The sequence below is a fragment of the Pseudorca crassidens genome, chromosome 5 (genome assembly GCF_039906515.1).
Source record: "Pseudorca crassidens isolate mPseCra1 chromosome 5, mPseCra1.hap1, whole genome shotgun sequence".
Classification (NCBI taxonomy): domain Eukaryota; kingdom Metazoa; phylum Chordata; class Mammalia; order Artiodactyla; family Delphinidae; genus Pseudorca; species Pseudorca crassidens.
The window spans coordinates 51,234,159-51,252,166 of record NC_090300.1 but is presented as its reverse complement, the minus strand read 5'-3'; the positions used below and the strand labels follow the sequence as shown (position 1 = coordinate 51,252,166).

Below are 18,008 nucleotides of genomic sequence, written 5' to 3'. Positions count from 1 at the left end.
ATCGCTGATTAGATCCACCTTTGGGGGTAGCACAGTGCTCTGGTATTTAGGACGTTTTCACTGATGTCTTGTTTTTTTTCCTGTTTCTAGCCCTCAGAGCCAAGTCAAACAATTTGTATGTCCAGAGAAGAGTTTGTGCAGAGGATGACAGAGATTGTTGGTTGGGGCACAAAGGAAGAATATGGAGAGCTCTTTTTTTTTTTTTTTTTTTTGCGGTACGCGGGCCTCTCACTGTTGCGGCCTCTCCCGTTGCGGAGCACAGGCTCCGGACGCGCAGGCTCAGCGGCCATGGCTCACGGGCTCAGCCGCTCCGCAGCATGTGGGATCCTCCCGGACCAGGGCACGAACCCGCGTCCCCTGCATCAGCAGGCAGACTCTCAACCACTGCGCCACCAGGGAAGCCCATGGAGAGCTGTTTGATAAAGTGGATGTGGCCCAAGATGGCTGTATTAATTGGGACAAGCTGACTTCATTTATGCTGTTAACACTTTATGAGAAAGATGAACAAGCAAAGGCAATGGTGGTTCCCTAGTGGAAAGACCTTGAATGCCTCCCAGTGAAATGCAAGGACACCATTCAAAAAGTAATTTTCTTAAAAAGTTCAAGTCGTTATCTGATCATCAGGAAGGAAGGTGTAGTAGGAATCTGGGGAGAGAATTTAAAGCTGCAAGAAATGCTTCCCATCACTTCAGATGCCAACAAGCTTAAACACCTGTGGCTGACAAGTATGGCTTCTCTGGAAAATGTAAACAAGGTACAGAGTCTTTAGAAATAAATGTATTGCTTGTAAAAGGGGGGAAATGATAGGACAGGGCTCCTGATCAATAGCAAGTATAACACGAGCAGTGACAGAGAGCTGCATCACTCTTTTGTACCTCTCGTCTCACCTGGAAGGAACGCAAGTAAAGCCAAGTGAGTTACTCCAATTCACAGACTGTTCTGTTTTGTGCCTTTAAATAGCAAGGCCGGTAGTGACTCAGATTCTTGGCTCTGTCCCCAGTGAGGCCATGCTGCATTACTAGCTGATAAGACCTTTATGACTGTAGTTTTTAGCAGAGTCTTGGATCTGTACGCAGAGCTGAGAGGCTATATCAGTGCATAGCACAGCTCAGTGCAATTTCAGGGAATTGCTTATCTGATGTTGACCACTGTACTAGTCAGTTTCTTAATTTTGTTGGGTAGGGCCCGTTCAGCCCAAATACCCTCATATAACTAGACCTATGAGAAAGATAACATACTGAAAGGAAAATCAATTTGTGAGGGAAGAATGCAGCTTAAAAAATCCATATTCTTAGTATTTTACATTAAGCAGATGGTAAATTTTACTATGAAAAAATTTAAGCTTACACACAAGCAGAGATAATCCCATTAAGAACCAATATCCACCCGTAGCCATTTACAATTCATAGCCAATCTTGTTTCATCTACATCTCCCCTCTATTGAAATCCAAAACATCCAATCATCTAATCTGTAAATATTTCAGTATTTCGAAAAAAGTCTTTTTAGCATAACCATAATACCATATCACATTTAATATCAATAGCAATAATTCCTTAATATCATCAAATATCCACTCATGTACATATTTCTGTGTCTTATGATTTTTTTAATAGTTTGTTAATTGTTTGTTTGATAGTTTGAATCACCTAATGACTAATAATGTTGAGTATATTTCCATGTGCTGATTTGCTATTTATCCTCTTCGGTGAAGTGTCTGTCCAAATCCTTTGCCCATTTTTTATTGAGTTTATTTTGTTATTATTGAGTTTTGAGAGTTCTTTATATATTCTGGTTATATGCAATTATATGATGGATAATTTACAAATATTGTATCCCAGTTTGTGCTTTGTCTTTTCTTTCTCTTACACTGCCTTTGATATTTCATTTTCAAGATTGTTCATTGCTAGTGAATATAAATAGTTTTTAAAAAGTAATCTTATATTCTACAACTTTGCTGAACTCACTTATTGGTTCTAATTGGTTTTGTTGTTGTTGTTGATTCCCTAAGATTTTCTGTATATAAGATCGTGTCATCTACGAATAGAGTTAGTTTAACTTCTTCCTTTCCAATCTGGATGCCTTTTATTTACTTTTCTTGCCTAATTTCCCTGGCTAGAAACTCCAGCACAGTGTTGAATAGAAGTGGTGAGAGTGAACAGCCTCGTCTTATTTCTGATCTTAGGGAGAATACAATCAATTTTTCACCATTAAGTATGATATCAGCTGTAGGTTGTATTTTTGTTTTGTTTTGTACATGCTCTTTATCAAGTTTCTTTCTATTCCTAATTTGTTGAATATTCTTATCATGAAAATGCATTGGGTTTTGTTAAATGCTTTTTTTGTATTTATTAAGATGATCATACCACCTTTTTCCTTTATTCTATTAATATGGTGTATTACATTAGTTGATATTTGTATGTGTTAAACTAACCTGGTATTCCTGGTGTTGGGAGGAAGAAATTTTCCTCTACCCTTCTAGGTTGGTCCAATAATTAAACTGAAATGAGACAGATTAACAAGGGAAATCAAACAAAAGTCTAATAACATGTATATATGGAAGGGACCCAGGAAAACTGAGTAACTCACCAAAGTGTCCAAAGTCTTCACCTTAAATATCATCTTTAACAAAGACAAAAGAGGGTGTTGGGATGGTGGTTTGGGATCTCAAAGGGGATGAAGGCAATTTACATGAGGATGGAAAAGCAAATATTTGGTATACAAATATTTGCTGGGCCGTACAGAGATGCTGGGACTCAGAGTGGACTCTAGACCCTGAGTTTCTGCCATTGCATCTAGCCCATGGTCTTTGCAGATATCTCTGGTGATAGCTCTATTCTAGGAACAGGCCCTTTATCCAAATTCTTCAGGCAGCTAGGGGGGAGGTAAAAAGAAAAACTTCTTGAGTCTTCTGTTTCTTAAAAATAATCAACCTAAATTAATCCTCATGCCAGATAGACACATTTTGAGGTGGCAACTTTTGTTTCCCTACACTGGTATAAATATTACTCGGTCACGGTGTGTAACCTTTTTTATATGTTGCTAGATTCTCTTTGATGGTATTTAGCTGAAGATTTTTACATCTCTATTCATTAGGAATATTGGTCTGCAGTTTTCTTTTCTTGTGATGTCTTCGTGTGGTTTTGGTATTAGGAAATACTGGCCTCATAAAATGATTTGGAAAGTGTTTCCTCCATTTCTAGTTTTTGGAAGAGTCTGAGAAAGATTGGGGTTAATTCTTTAAATGTTTGCTAGAACTTATTAATGAAAAGCCATCCAGGCGTGGGATTTTCTTTGTGGGAAATTTTTTTGATTACAAATCCAATCTTTCTATTTATTATATGTCTGCTGAGATTTTCTATTTCTTCTTAAGTTAGTTTAGGTCATTTTGTGTTTCTAGGCATTTGTACCTTTCATTTCAGTTATCTAATTTGTTGGTTTACAGTTGGTCATGGTATTCTCTTAGAATCCTTTTCTCAATTTCTGTAAGGTTGATGGTAATATCTACTCTTTTATTTCTGGATTTAGTAATGTGTATCTTCTCTCTTTTTGGGGGGGGTTAGTCTAGCTAAAGTTTTGTCAATTTTATTTACAAATGTATTTACCCTTTCTTAAATAGTTTTTAGGATTTTATTTGACTTAGGAAGGCTACTTACAGAATTTTTATCAATTTATTTCTGTGAAAGCCTCTGCTTGCCTCATAAAACATGGTTTGTAAAGTTTCTGTATGGTTGTGTGATACTGTAGACCTCTATGTCTTTGTCTTTCCTGTGATTAGTTGCCTAGTCTCCCATGGGTGGAAGAAGTTGGGGGTCTGTGAAGTAGCGATAGGGAAGAAAGTGTGTTCAAATGGGAAAGTTTTTATCTTGCCTAGAATACTTGGTTAGAATAAAGCACATTTGTGCCACCATGCTATACTTCTGTAATACATTAAGGATCCTCAGGTGAAAATGTCTGATTTGGTGCTAAGATTTGCATGTCTGCTTTTCATATTGTTTTCACTAAATCCATCAGAAATATTTTCTGATTTTCTACTTTGCTACTTTAGATAGCAGGTGGCTTTTACAAGAAAAGAGATTTGTTTCTATGATCTGCTGGCCAAAGAAGAATTTCCTTGTCAATATAAACTCCAAGGCCTGAAAGGAACACCAATTTGCATGGATTATTGGTACGACCCTTTTGACGCCAAAGAGTCAATTCTTTCTCTTGGGGACATAACCGGAAAGGTAAGTGAGGGAAGGATAAGGTTGAACACTATGGATTTAATCATCAAAGCTTAGCTCAAAATAGAAATAGAGTACAATGAATGCGACCCCCTAATTGAACTACTTTATAGATTACAAGGCCACACACCTTGGACATGAAAAAGATGGATTAGGTCATAATTCCCCTCCTTGCATATGAAAACCAATCTGCCCTATGGTTTTCTTGCCTGTGTATAGTCTCATCTTCCTTATTTAGGAAAAAAGTATTTGCTAACTTTTTCACCGTAAGATGCTTAATCTATTAGACCCCAATATTAATAAACATTTAATATTGTGTCTAAAGTTATCTCTAATAATTCTTTCAAATTGTTCACATTTTCATTTATAAGATTTCAGGCTTCTCAGTAGCAAGCTCCTGGGAAATGCTTATTTCCTGTCCCATGTGACAAAGGAATAGGTGCATTAGAGAGAGCAGCACTGAGCCCCAGACACTGCATACAATGATTTCTGTCTTCCCATCAAATTCCACCCGACCTCTGAAAAATGACTTCTTACTGAACGACAGTAGAATATGCCTGTGAATGCTGAAATAGTCTAATTTGAACAATTTCCACTCATAATTATGTAAGTCTTTCATCTTTACTGTTTTTTTTTTTTTTTTTCTGGTACGCGGGCCCCTCACTGTTGTGGCCTCTCCCGTTGTGGAGCACAGGCTCCGGACGCGCAGGCTCAGCGGCCACGGCTCACGGGCCCAGCCGCTCCGTGGCATGTGGGATCTTCCCGGACCGGGGCACGAACCCGTGTCCCCTGCATCGGCAGGCGGACTCTCAACCACTGTGCCACCAGGGAAGCCCTCATCTTTACTGTTTTTAATGACAAATAGATCATAAAAGCAAACAAATAAAATGCCCTTGGTAATTGCATTAGCAACCTTGTAGTGTCATGTCTTTCAATATAACTGCCTGCAACCTTTAAATAATATTAAAGAAATGCCTGTTAATTCAATACCTATTCTTTATTAATCATAAAGAGCATAGAATCTTCTTGCAACAGTTACCCTACCCATGTTTGTTTTTCTTGTAATGTCTCTCTCAAGGTTCAAGTAATTGCTTTCACAACGGCCTTGATTTCCCTTTTTGAGCATCCTGCTGGTGCATGTGAAGATGAAGAAGCAACTGTGACCATTAACTGGGCAGAGCCGTGCTCTGGACGTCACAAATGTTGCTATACGTTAGCGCACAAACTTCATTGTGGAGACTGGGTCAGACAAGGTACTGAATTTAAACAACAATGAAAGAAACAGTCACCTTAGACTTCTACATTTACATTCTTAATGAAAATGTTTCACACACAGTGTTCAAGTCTAGAAACTAATAATTGATTCCCTGGAGGTTTTGACCTGGACTCTGCTATCCCCTGCACACTAGCAGGAATTACTTCTTTCTTTTTTTTCCTTCCAAAATTTATGCCTCATACAATTAATTCAGGCGAGCTGTGCAGTCAAGAAATCTCAAGACAGGAAAGAAAATTGTCACAGAATCTATTTAACTTCACCCCAACTCTGATCCAAACTAATTTTGTTTAGTCACATTTGGGCCTACTTAATAAAAGAATTTAACAGGTACCCTCAAAACACTCCCTTGCTTTCTTTATATTCTCATGGCAAGTGTATTAGTTTGACTGCCTTCAGAATGGACTCTTCTCAGTTTTCTTTTCTTTTTTCTCTTTTTTGATATAATGACTGAGTTGCTCTGATCTAGAGTACTTGAGTGGCAGTTTTCTGTGTGATAGGATTATGTTATAAAACAGCATCTATGGAAGGCCAGGACTTTCTTAAAACCTAGTCAACAATGAGTTTGTTAGTTTCACAATATGCCTAATTTTTTTACAGAATTTGCATCTGATGGTTCAAGATCCAGATGTGCAGTTTCTGCTCTGATACCTCCTTTGGTCCAGACACTAAGGACTATGTTATTTTTCTCACTTCTAAGCTGCTACATTAAATAATGCTACATTCCAATAATGATTGGAATGGAAACTGTCAATCTCATTGTTGTATTGTAGGTATATTCCTAATATTCTTTGAAGACGAGGTAGTCAAAATGGACCCAACTGTTGGCTTTTATGATAGTTTTCCCTCTTTGAGTTTTAGGAGTTTGGAACTAATTCCTTAATGCATGACCTACAATAATAATATCCCACATGATAAGCTATAGGTTTTGCACTTTTTTCTTCAGTATAAATCATACCATGTCTTTGGTACTTTCTACCTATCCTGTAATTCTGGCATCATATAAATTGTGGGAAAACCAAAAGATAAAATTTTTTGGTCATCCACTATGTGTGACAGGCACAAAATTATGTGTTATGTTTTCATACTTGGAAACAAGAAAGTACTAGAAAGTGAAGAGAGTCCTTGAAAGTGAGGGAGGTATTACAGCTGCTTCCGAACAAGCATGATATTTTAATACATAAACTAAAGACTAAAAAGACCACAGTAGTAAAGTTATAGTTCTTGAAATCTGCTTGTAGTAAGTTCCCTGAAGTTTAGTTTGAGTTCCATGACCTTTAATATGAATAAATACAGAGAAAAAGCTAATAGAATTCTGTTTTTGAAAAGGTTGGGGATGTAACAAGGTTTTAAAATTGAGATCATTTGTCTGAATATGAATAGTGTCTAAATACTCTCTTCACACTCAGGGAGAGAATGAAAAGCTCTCACTCTAGACTCTGTCACAATTTCATTTAAACCTCTCAAAAACCAATGCTACTGGTGAAGTAATCTGCTGATGAGCTCTTGTCTGTTAAGTTGCAGGACAAGAATTTTTCTCTAGGTCAATGTGAATTCATTGCCCATCATATTTCCAACATATCATTCTGATTTGTAGTTCTTTTACCTACTGACAAAAGAATATACGAACTTAGTTTAGTATCAGCAGTAGATATTCATGTTTATGACCTAAGGAATCCACCTTTGGAGTTTAGCCTCTAAACCACGGCAATTAGGAATTGGCTACAGAAAAGTTTTATATATATTAAAAAATTAGGGATCTTTGTTACCTAATTTGGATTATATATGTCTTAGCTCTTTGAATTAAAACTCATAATCAAGCGAATAGTCTTTGGAAGAATAGCTGAAAGAATATATTTACTTTAGTCCACTTATTTAAATCAGTCGACAATTATTTATATTTTATGTGCTTTAAAACTGTCTTAGGCATTGGAGGCAGTGGAAGAAAGATAAATTATAGGCTTAACTCAAAAAACTTAATAGGTAAGTAAGAATTAAAGACATATAAAAGCATGTATTTGAACATTGTACAATGGTACTGAAAATTAACTACTAAATCATATAAACAAGATTTTGACTCCTATTTTAATTCTTAAGCAGGAAAAGACATGAGGAAGAACTTCAAGGGTGAGTGGTGGTATTCGAAGGATGGATGGGTAGAGGGAAAAAAAGAGAGCATGGTGAACATAAATAAAGGTAGGCAAGTAGGCACAATAATGGAGGGCGAGACGGACATGACTAGATCAGAGATGGAGTATTCAGGACATAACAGTGCCTAGGTCTAATAAGGATGTCTGTTGGAAGATCTTGGCAACCAGGCCAAGTTCACATTTAACAGAAAAAATGAAACAGTGAAGCATTGAAGGTTTTTGAGGAAATTTGGGCAGACCTGATGTAGACAGCATTTGGGAAAATTTTATTTAGTAGTTCTGTCCAGCATAGATTGGAGGACAAAGAAAGAAACTGCAATTGGATTGGCTAGCTGGGATCATGAGAAAATGGAAATGATAAAGCAAGGAGACAAACAAGCAACCTTTTGAAACAGGAATCTTCAGGACTTGAGGTCTGAAGTGTGGAATGATGAGCCGTTTTAGAATATCTCACAAAGACTTCTGTTCCCAGGTTGGGAATGTTCTACTTGCAGTTGACAGATGCCCTCTTGGGCCCAATGCTCAGACTCTCACCGGCTCACTTTCTCAATGTTGACTACTTCTAGGATTCTTTATTCTGAGATACTCCTGATCTGCCACAAAAGAAGAATCTTTCTTACCAGTATTGTTCTGATACTTCCCTTCCCTTTGCCAAGTTTCATATTTGTCTCTTCAACCATCTAATTCAGATGGACTCTTCCTTGTGTAATTTGCAAACTTCTCAATTTTGGCTTTGCTCCTGGGTTCCTACAAATTTCTGTACCCACATCAGAATTTTGGTTCTGCCTGTCATAACCCTCCCAATCCCAGATGTCCCAAATTTGGATATCTCACATACAAATCACATTTATACATAAATTGAAAATTAAAACAATATTCTTAGGGCAGGAAATATGTCCTTTATTCTCTTAGTGTCCTTTATAACACGTAGTATAATGTTTCATACAACTTTCCCTTTCTCACTGATTTTAAGCAATCTGATTGTGATGTGCCTCAGTTTTCTTGGTGTGTGTGTGTGTGTGTGTGTGTGTGTGTGTGTTTATGCTGACTGGAATTCATTGTGATTCTTGGATTTTCATTAAATTTGAAAATTTTTCTATTGCTATTTTTTCTGAAGTTTTTTGTCTCCCCCTCTTTTTTTTTTTCTTTTAAGATGCTTGATATTGCCCTACTAGTTATGGAGGCTTTTTCATTTTTATTCAGCTGGTTCTTTTTTTAAATCACTATGCTTTAGTTGAGTTGGATTCTATTTCTATGTCTTCAAGTTCCTGGATCTTTTCTTCTGAGATATTGCAGAGTGGTTTCAAAGGGTGAGTGAGGCTGCCTCTGTGGTTCAGGTGGGCTAGCGTGCCCCAGTCTAGTGCCTCACTTGGGGGCATCCCTGCAGAGACCTGTGGTGTGGGCTGCAGCCAATGGAGCCCTGACAAGAGTGGGGCTACTTCAGAGAGCTGCGGCATAGGTGGGGCCGTTGCCACAGCGTGGGCATTACCTTTGGGGGTGATGTTGCTATCCCAGTACATTTGGAAGGCAGATTATCAGACCAATGGGCTATTTTTGAGCCATAAAGTTTAATGGAGTTTCCCCCTGTTAGGTTTTATATTTACTTGAGACCTATCACCTCTTTGTTCTTTCTTCTTTTTGGAATGGGAATGCCTGTCACATGCCTGTTCTACCATTTTATTTTGGAAACGTGTAACTTGTTTGATTTCACAAGTTCACAGCTTGGAGAGCAATTTACCTCAGGATGGATTGTATCCTGAGTTTTACCCATGTCTGATTTAGCTATCTGGATGAGATTTGAACTTAGACTTTAGAGTTGTTGTTGGAATGAGTTAAGACTTCTAGGACTGTTGAGATGTATTTTACATGTGAGAAGGACATGAATTTGGGGAGAGGGGCAGGGGCAGAGTGTATGGACTGGATTTTTGTGTCCTTCTCCTCCCCAAATTCATATGTTGAAGTCCTAAGCCCACCGCCTACTCCCTTATAATGGTGCCTTTGGGAGGTGATTAAGTCATGAAGGTATAGCTCTTGTGAACAGAAAGAGACCCCCAGAGAGCTCTCTCACTTCTTCCCCACATGAGGGCACAGTGAGAAGTAGGGCATCTGTGAACTAGGAAGTAGACCCTGACCAGACACCAAATCTGTCAGCACCTTGGTCTTGGACTTCCCAGTCTCCAGAACTGTGGGAGATAAATGTTTGTTGTTTAAATCACTAGGTCTCCATATTTTGTTACAGCAGCCTGGACTAAGACATTGAATAAATGTTATTAAAAATATTTCAGAAGAAAAGAGAAACCAAAAGAAATCTTGCAAATATTGGTAGACTTTTTTTTTTAAGGGGGGTTATTTATGGTAAAAAGAAAATGGTCAGGGTGAGAAAAATATATTTACTGATAATGTATAGTGTAATACTCTATGAATGGCTGTTGAAGAAATGCAGTAGAAGAGAAGATAACTCAAAAAGGAGAAAGTAGAGAATATGGAAAGGTGAAGTATCTATATAAGACTTTGTCTTATTTCAAGTTTTAGATTTAAAACTCAGGTACCTCTGAAAGGGGACTGGCTTCCGTCCTAAGCAGTGGATGACTGCCTTTTCCCAGATTTAGTCACTGGGACTCGAAGCTTAAATACAACTTTTTCATTTTGGGTTTGCTTGCAGGTCAGTTATTTCCCTATGAGGAGAATGCAAGAAGGCTGAAATGAGGAGCCAGGAAAAGGAAGAAGGCAGGCTGGAGTCAAGTAGAGGACAGTGGGCTTAGTAGTGATTGTGCTCCTTGGTCTGCAAGACTTACTGTGTCGGGAGCAAGCCAACAATGGCTGCATCCATGTGATACTCTTTTTACCCCAGCAATATGAATTGATATTCTTAGACCTCCTCAAGAAATATTTGTACTGGGCTTCCCTGGTGGCGCAGTGGTTGAGAGTCCGCCTGCCGATGCAGGGGACACAGGTTCGTGCCCCAGTCCGGGAGGATCCCACATGCCGCGGAGCGGCTGGGCCCGTGAGCCATGGCCGCTGAGCCTGCGCGTCTGGAGCCTGTGCTCCACAACGGGAGAGGCCACAACAGTGAGAGGCCCGCGTACCGCAAAAAAAAAAAAAAAAAAAAAGAAATATTTGTACTGATTTCCTTCTTAGTGTGAGGAGGGAATGTACAATTGAGGAAGAAACTAATACATGGCAAGTTTGGTGATAATGTTTCACTGAAGCTAATGACAAAATATCTGTAAAACTGAAATGTCAAAAGAAAAACTCAGTTTCAGACATGCGAATATTAGCTTACTGCTTTAAGGTAAGGTTCATACTTATTTAAAACTTTGAAGGAGAAAATGTTTTCATTGTGTCTGAGTGGTTCTGTGGTGTATGTTAATGGAAAAATAATTACCTTCTGAAATGCTTGAAAAGTAAGTACAGTGATTTTGGGCAGTAGCGGCAAGACATAAATGTCTTCAACCTCAAAGAAGTTTCTCTTTTTTTTTGGTCCCAAAGAATTGCCTTTTCATATAGACAATATCATTGGAAACCTTGGAAACCAGAGATTGAAGTACAGCTCCGGAAAGAGTGAATACTAAATTGCCAATAATGAAAATGATTGACTTTTTATTATGTTGAAAGGTGTTTCGCCCCCTTTCTTTGACCACGGCTGCGAGTTTGAACTGATAAAATCAGTAATTGCTGAGCTAATTAATGGAACTGTGCCAGGGAATTTAGAATCCAGGCAGCAGGTCGTTTCCTTCGGGAGCCTTCATAATTGATGGGACTAAGTTTGGAAGAGAAGCCAGATTTAGTGTCTTGCTGGTGTGTTTTTCCACTTCCCTGCATCTAAATCAGTCCTCCAGACAAAAATGGTGCACCACTGAGTCAGCTGGAATACGCTGCCCTTCCTGCCAGCGCCCTCACTGGGTTTAAAGCAGTTGAAATCAGCTGTGAGCCACTGGCCTCAGTTTGAAGTAAAAGATCTTTTCCTGCAGCTCGTTCCACAGTGTGGTGGAAGGGTAAGATCCATTGTATTGTGAACCTAGGTCTAATCAGTATTCTGAAAATTCATTAAATGAATTGCATTATTATTTTCAATGTACCTACCAGTGCTGAGTTAGATGTATTTTGATTTTTAAAAATGGAATAGATAGAATTATTCTTTCTTATCTTTCCTCTTTGAAATAGCAGCTGCTCAGAATGTAGAGAGCCCTGTGGTGGTCTCAGAGAATGGGACTCCAACTTCAAAATAAGAAATGCAACTGAAAATAAACTCCCTCACACAAGAGGGCATCAAAGAAAGTTCAAGGTAGGGAGTTTTCCTAAGTCATGTGACTCATAAAGTAAAAGGCTGAAAAATGATAATAAGAATTCCTAGTTAGAAATGGCCCGATTTTCTACCCTGCTATAGCTTTCATCTGTTGGCAAATGATAAAAGAGCGGCCTCATTCTAGCTTATTCTAAGGGTACTTAATAGAATTACTTACTTAGTTTTTAGGCATCACTTTTCATTTTCAAATCACTTTTTTCACATTAACTAATTGTTATTACACAGGATTATTTTGACAGCAACATGAGGACAAAAATCCATGACAGCTTCCCTTAATGCCTTTTAATGACTAAGGGGCAAGACAGTGGAAGAGCTGAAAGTTAGCATCGTAATGGACAGGCATGATCAAATTGTCTTTTATCCTCTCAAATATTATTGAAAAGTAATTTTTAAATGTTTCTTTACCAATCCCCAAACTCAGTGAGAATGTTAAAAACAACTCATATACTTTATCAGTTCATCCCATTCCCTAGCTTGATATTTTAAAAACGTTTTCATCATAACCCATTATTTCCTTTCCTCTCTTCAAGAAGGGAGGAACACATTGACACATTTTTATATATCAGGTAATCTGATTTTAAGGAAATGGCTTTACTTTCACCTTTTACTCAGGCATTTTCAGGAGCTCTGGCATTTTACAATTTAATCAGAAACGGGTTATATCTTGGTTTAGAAATAAAGTGTGAATTGTTGAGCCTCTAATATGTACTACAGGCCCATGAATGTCACTTGCTAACCTCGAGGTTCAAATCTTACAGCAATACTTTAAATACCAGGGCAGAATGTACTTCTTTATATGTCTTTCTTTATAGCCTCAAAACTAAAGAAGATACTTGGATATAATGTGGAAACACATGACAAAGCAATTTTCTGGGTAGAAATCCTTTATTTTGATTGTAGTGTAATGATATTATGAAATTTCCATGGATTTGAAGATATAATTATAGTGCTGTGTTGTATACTTTATGTATTATAATATTGCTTCATTAAGTCAAGTTATAATAACTCTTAGCATTTTCTGTAAACAAAGGGAATATTTTCATTGAGGTTGCTCCTGTTGAGGATACTTGTCCTCAGATTTTATACTGTTGGTCCGTCTAGTAAAGTAGCGGTGTTAGTGTAAAAGTGATCAGCAACCTTTATGCTCCTAAAATTAATTGCTCCCCAATGAGGCTCAAAGAACTCAGTTTTATAGGAACTGATTACTCCTTCCTTCCTTCATTTATCTCTCTTTCTTTCTTTTTTTTTTTTAAGAAGTAAAGAGTAGATGAGAAAAAGATGGAAAACAAGAGGACATAGGAATACTATGTCCTAGGGGGATAAGTAGCAATAAAAAAGTGAAGAGATCAGGAAAAACTAAAGATGAAGTGGGAGTTTGGTCTAGGGTTGAGAGTATGGGGAACATAAATGTAGTTGGTAATAGAAAGAACTTCAGACCATGTAATAGAAAGAACCTGGCATACATACAGCAGTGTGGCTTAGTGAAAAATAAGGATGCAGTAGTACAAAATGGAAAGCTCACAGCCAGACAGGACTGGGCTCAATCTCATCTCCACCTCCAATTAGCCACATGCCTTTGGGTGATATGGCTTTTGGACTATTTCCTCATCAGTAAATTTGGGATATCTGCCCACTAAAGATGACTACAGGGTGAGGGCATCTGGCATGATGATACCTGGTAATGAATGGGAGGGATTCAAAAAATTACCCACATAATTATTATAAGTAATCCATAGATTGAGGGAGATCACATGATGGGGGATGAGCAAGAAACGTACCATCCAGGTGAATTCTGGGCAGAGTGGAGAAATAGACCAGTTTGGCCCTTAGCAGTCTTTTTGTGTTTCATATTTCACAGTACACTGCTCAGTGAATTATTCTGTTTGCCTAGAGCTCTGTGAGCTCTCCTTTCTGAAAGTCTCCTTTGCATTATTGCACCTCCTCCTTTTTTCCTTAGAAATTGTTTTCTGGAATTGATTTGTAGAACCCCGGCATCAAAGATCAGTTAAACTCATTTATTTTAAAGAAGTAGAAACTAAAAAGAGAAACCCAAAGTGGGTATTTTTTTAAAATTAATTAATTAATTTGGTTGCGTGGGGTCTTAGTTGTGGCAGGCGGGCTCCTTAGTTGCAGCTCGCGGGCTCCTTAGCTGCGCCAAAGTGGGCATTACTGAACTTAGGTTGGACTGCTCGCCACTTGAAAGTCAATACTTGAGAGACAAGTGCTGGTAGGAATGGAAAGGTTGCTTTATTCAGGAGACCTGCAACCTGGGGAGAAGGCGGACTTGTGTTCTAGAACCAACTCAGAAGATTCTGCTCGGCCATGAAAGATTTTAAAGGGAAAAAGGGGGAGTAAACTCATTTAATCATTGAGGTAGGGGGTCAGATTCATCACCATCTCCCATTGCATGCAGACTTATGGACTCCTTGTGATCTTTCTTTAAATGCTGTCTTGTTCACACAGTTGGCTTGAGGGATTACAGAAGGGGAAGCTGGGGAAAAGATCGAGTCATCTGTTAATTACTTAGTCTTCATTTCTATTTCTTTGATCTAAGGAAAGAGTCAACAGGTTAGGCAAGGCATTGTGCTTGGGCAGGAGGTGAGTAGAGCATGGGGGCGCCTAGTTTAAAGGTTAGTTACAATATAGCTTTGCTAAAGTGACAAGACAAAAGGGGCCTCCTGCAGAGAGCTGCTTCCTGCAAAGGGCTCTTCCCTGAAAAGAGCAAAGCATACCCATCCTTAGTAACAGAAACTTGAAGAATCCCTTGAAAAAGCAGGTGAAGTGTTTTGCGATCCCAAATTACTTGGTAGCTGGGGATTAATTACCTGAGTTCTTCAGATCTGTCACGGTTGGGCTTCATGAGTAGAAGGGGGGAGGTTCCCCAGATCCTGATATTTTATACAAAATTTTGTGTGTATACACATCTTTCTGGTGGAGAAGGTCTATATCTTTCATCAGATTCCCAAAGGAGCATTTAATATCTCAAGTTTTAAGAACTATGGTTTAATTCTCTAGACTATAGAAGGATGGCAGTTCTCTAAGGAATGTACTCTAGTGTCTTGCTGCTCCAGGTGTGGTCCTAAGAGAGCATCAACAGCCACAACTGCGGATCGTCAGCAATGCAGCACCTTAGGTTTTCTGAATGAGTATCTGCGTTTTAACACCGATCTCTAGGTGACAGTTGTGCATATTAAAATATGAGAAGCCCTGTTCCAGGCGTCAGGAGATCAGATTTGACTTTGTACTCTGGCTCTGCCAAACGCTAATGTCCAATCCCGACTGGATTTTTAATATTGCACATTATATGACATTAAACTACCAAACTCAGAATCAGAATGCTTGGGCTCTAGTTCTGAGCTGGACAGCAGTCAGTTGCTGACTTTGGCCAAATCTCTGAACCTGCACGGGTCTCTATTTCTTAGCCTGTAAAATAAAGGAGTAGATTCATCTTCTTTGAGCTCTGAATTTCCCTTTTGTTTCCCACACATGTGTTTTGTCACCACTTACCTCTTGAAATGCTCTCTTTTTGTCAGGGCCCACCAAATGTCTTCCAAACCCTGAAGCCCACACTGGTTTCTTTCATCTTTGAACTTCTATTATAATTTCTGTACTACTCAATTTATCCCTTTATTGTATACTAAAGTTTTCTGTAATTGTTTGATTTGCATATCTTGTTTTCCAAGCTTGAGACCATCCAAGCTATGTCTATTTCTTCTCTTATTAAAGGTATCATAGCACAGGGCATGTAGTAGACGCCTAATAATTCTGAAGATTGGAGGCTGTGTTTTGAGAGAGGACATCTATATGTGACACATGAAAAGCCCCAATCTCCTTAGTTTTAAATTGGTCATGTTAAAACATATAAGCCCCAGTTGCTTTTAGAAGCAATCATCTTAATAGAATAACCTCAAAGGAAAGAATGTATTGAGCTATACTTCTGCCTCTCAGAATTTCCTTGTCTTTAGTAATTCGGAAATGTATGTATTCATATATATGTGTGTATATATATATGCATATGCATATACACACATCTATATAAAGCAAATTAAATTCTTTCACCAAAATAGTAAGACTATTTCCAAGTTAGTTACTAATAAGTTAGCTTGCCATTTCCAGCACAGCTAACAATACAAATACTGTGGTTCTCACTTGGAGAAAGAATTTTTAAAATAATCTTAAAATGACAGAGGACAGAAGACTCCTGTGTTAGAGCAAAAAGACTTCGTTACTTCCAGCACAGCAAGCCCCATGAGTATCCGCATATTTGTGTCAGTTCCCCTTGACCCCCAAGTCCCACAGAGGCAAAGCAGACAGTTGCAGATGAATGCGTGCACGCGCAGTGGGTCATGTTACAGGAGAGGAACCCTGAGTTTAGAGAACCTGAGTCTTCTACAGTGCGCAGGCGCGTGCTATCTTTTGCTCCAGAGTTGTTCTTAGTAGTAAGTTTGTCTATCATTTGCTGCAAAGGGAGAAGCGATCTTACATTCTAAGGCTGTTTTCTATGTAAACGTCTTTAACAAGATAGTGTGGGACGAACTGCTGTCAGGGATTAGTTTCATAAGAAGTGCAGGAATGCTAGCGATCCATTAAGAATTGTATTCCAAGAGTGTTATTCTTGATTCTGTATAATAAACAGATCAGAAACATTTTCAAGAGCTGTCCTATTAAAGCAACTTTTCTTAAGCTGTACAAAGTTCCAACATCCCTCTTTATGTGAGGCTGAAATTTGGGCTTGAGGTCAAATTAGAAATCTTTTACCTTGGGGCACAAATCATTGTCTTACTAAAATGCAAAAGAGAACTGCCCTCTAACCGTGGAGGGCTTAGTGGTTTGAAGTTGGTGACAGAGTAGCTATGTCTTTTGGAGCCCGAGAGTCTGATAGGAATGCACAGGTCGTTCTGACAAAAGGCAGCAGGATCACTTTTGTTGCTTGGGAAGTGGGATTTTGCTGCCCGTTTAGTACTAGATAATCAGGAACAGGGGGACAGCCAATCAGCCTGGGCTTCTAGCTGTGTTTGTGACTCTAGGCAGAGCATTGAGTCCAGGACACCGCACTTTCAAACATTCTAGACCAGTCAAAACATAAACAAAACAATGGGTTGGGCGTGAGCCGGACCTTGAGAGCAGCAGATAGCTGCTGAGTTCCTGTTTGCCTGCTTTCGGCCCAGGAGGAAGAATCCAGTGTTTTGTCCAGATGCTTATATCTCGAGAATCCCACATGATTCTTGTGATTAATATTGTTTCCTGTCATGTGTTCTAATTAAAAAAATGTTTAAGTTATCGTTGGGGGGGAGGAAAAGTCTGGAGGCAGACTTTGATGTAACTTTTCACTGTGGGTTCTTTGGTGAGAGAAGGGTTTAGTGAGGTGTTTTCTAAGTGTCAGGTTGCATCATCATAATCTGAATTTAAGTTTTAATTTTGTCTTTTAAAACAATTTTATTTTGCCTGTATCTTTTGAGAAATCGACTAAAGGTTGTTTTCTTTTCTTTTCTTTTTTAATCAGTTACTTACAGTGCGTCCTTAGATGCTATTATTTCCAGTACAACCAGCAATACAAACACTGGGGTGCTGGCATGGAGAGAGAAATCAAAAAAGCATCTTAAAATGACGTCCTTCAACATTGCCCAGGGCATTCGTGCTTTTGATTACCACTCTCGTCTCAAGTTAATTGGTATGTAAAATAAATCATGATAACTATGTCTCAAGTTAATTGGTATGTAAAATAAATCATGATAACTATGTCTCAAGTTAATTGGTATGTAAAATAAATCATGATAACTATGAGGGACTCATCAATAGTCTGGGATGCATATCCGCACACATGGAGCCTCTTCGCCATGTTGCTTTATCGCCAGAGAGACCAACTTGAGCAGCTCACATTTTATTACGTCTGACAATGATGAATTATGATGTGTAGCGTATATGAACTACATTGGGGTGACAAGATGAGAAAGTTCCCCAGTGCTTTAATGAGTCTTTTTATCAGAATTGGTGGGGAATGTAAAATGACATAGAGAAAGAATGCAGTGTCTGCCTTCTGCCATCTTCCTAACCAAAT

General features: G+C 38.5%; 1 protein-coding gene across 1 annotated transcript in view; it reads left to right on the top strand.

Annotated features, from left to right (window-relative positions):
* The window catches only part of WDR49 (WD repeat domain 49), a 135,130-nt gene that overhangs the window by 24,449 nt on the left and 92,673 nt on the right, over nt 1-18,008 (top strand). Inside the window, 5 exon segments of the mRNA XM_067737142.1 lie at nt 91-181; nt 405-754; nt 4,051-4,224; nt 5,300-5,474; nt 17,454-17,621. Coding sequence (XP_067593243.1) covers nt 91-181; nt 405-754; nt 4,051-4,224; nt 5,300-5,474; nt 17,454-17,621 — 958 coding nt within the window.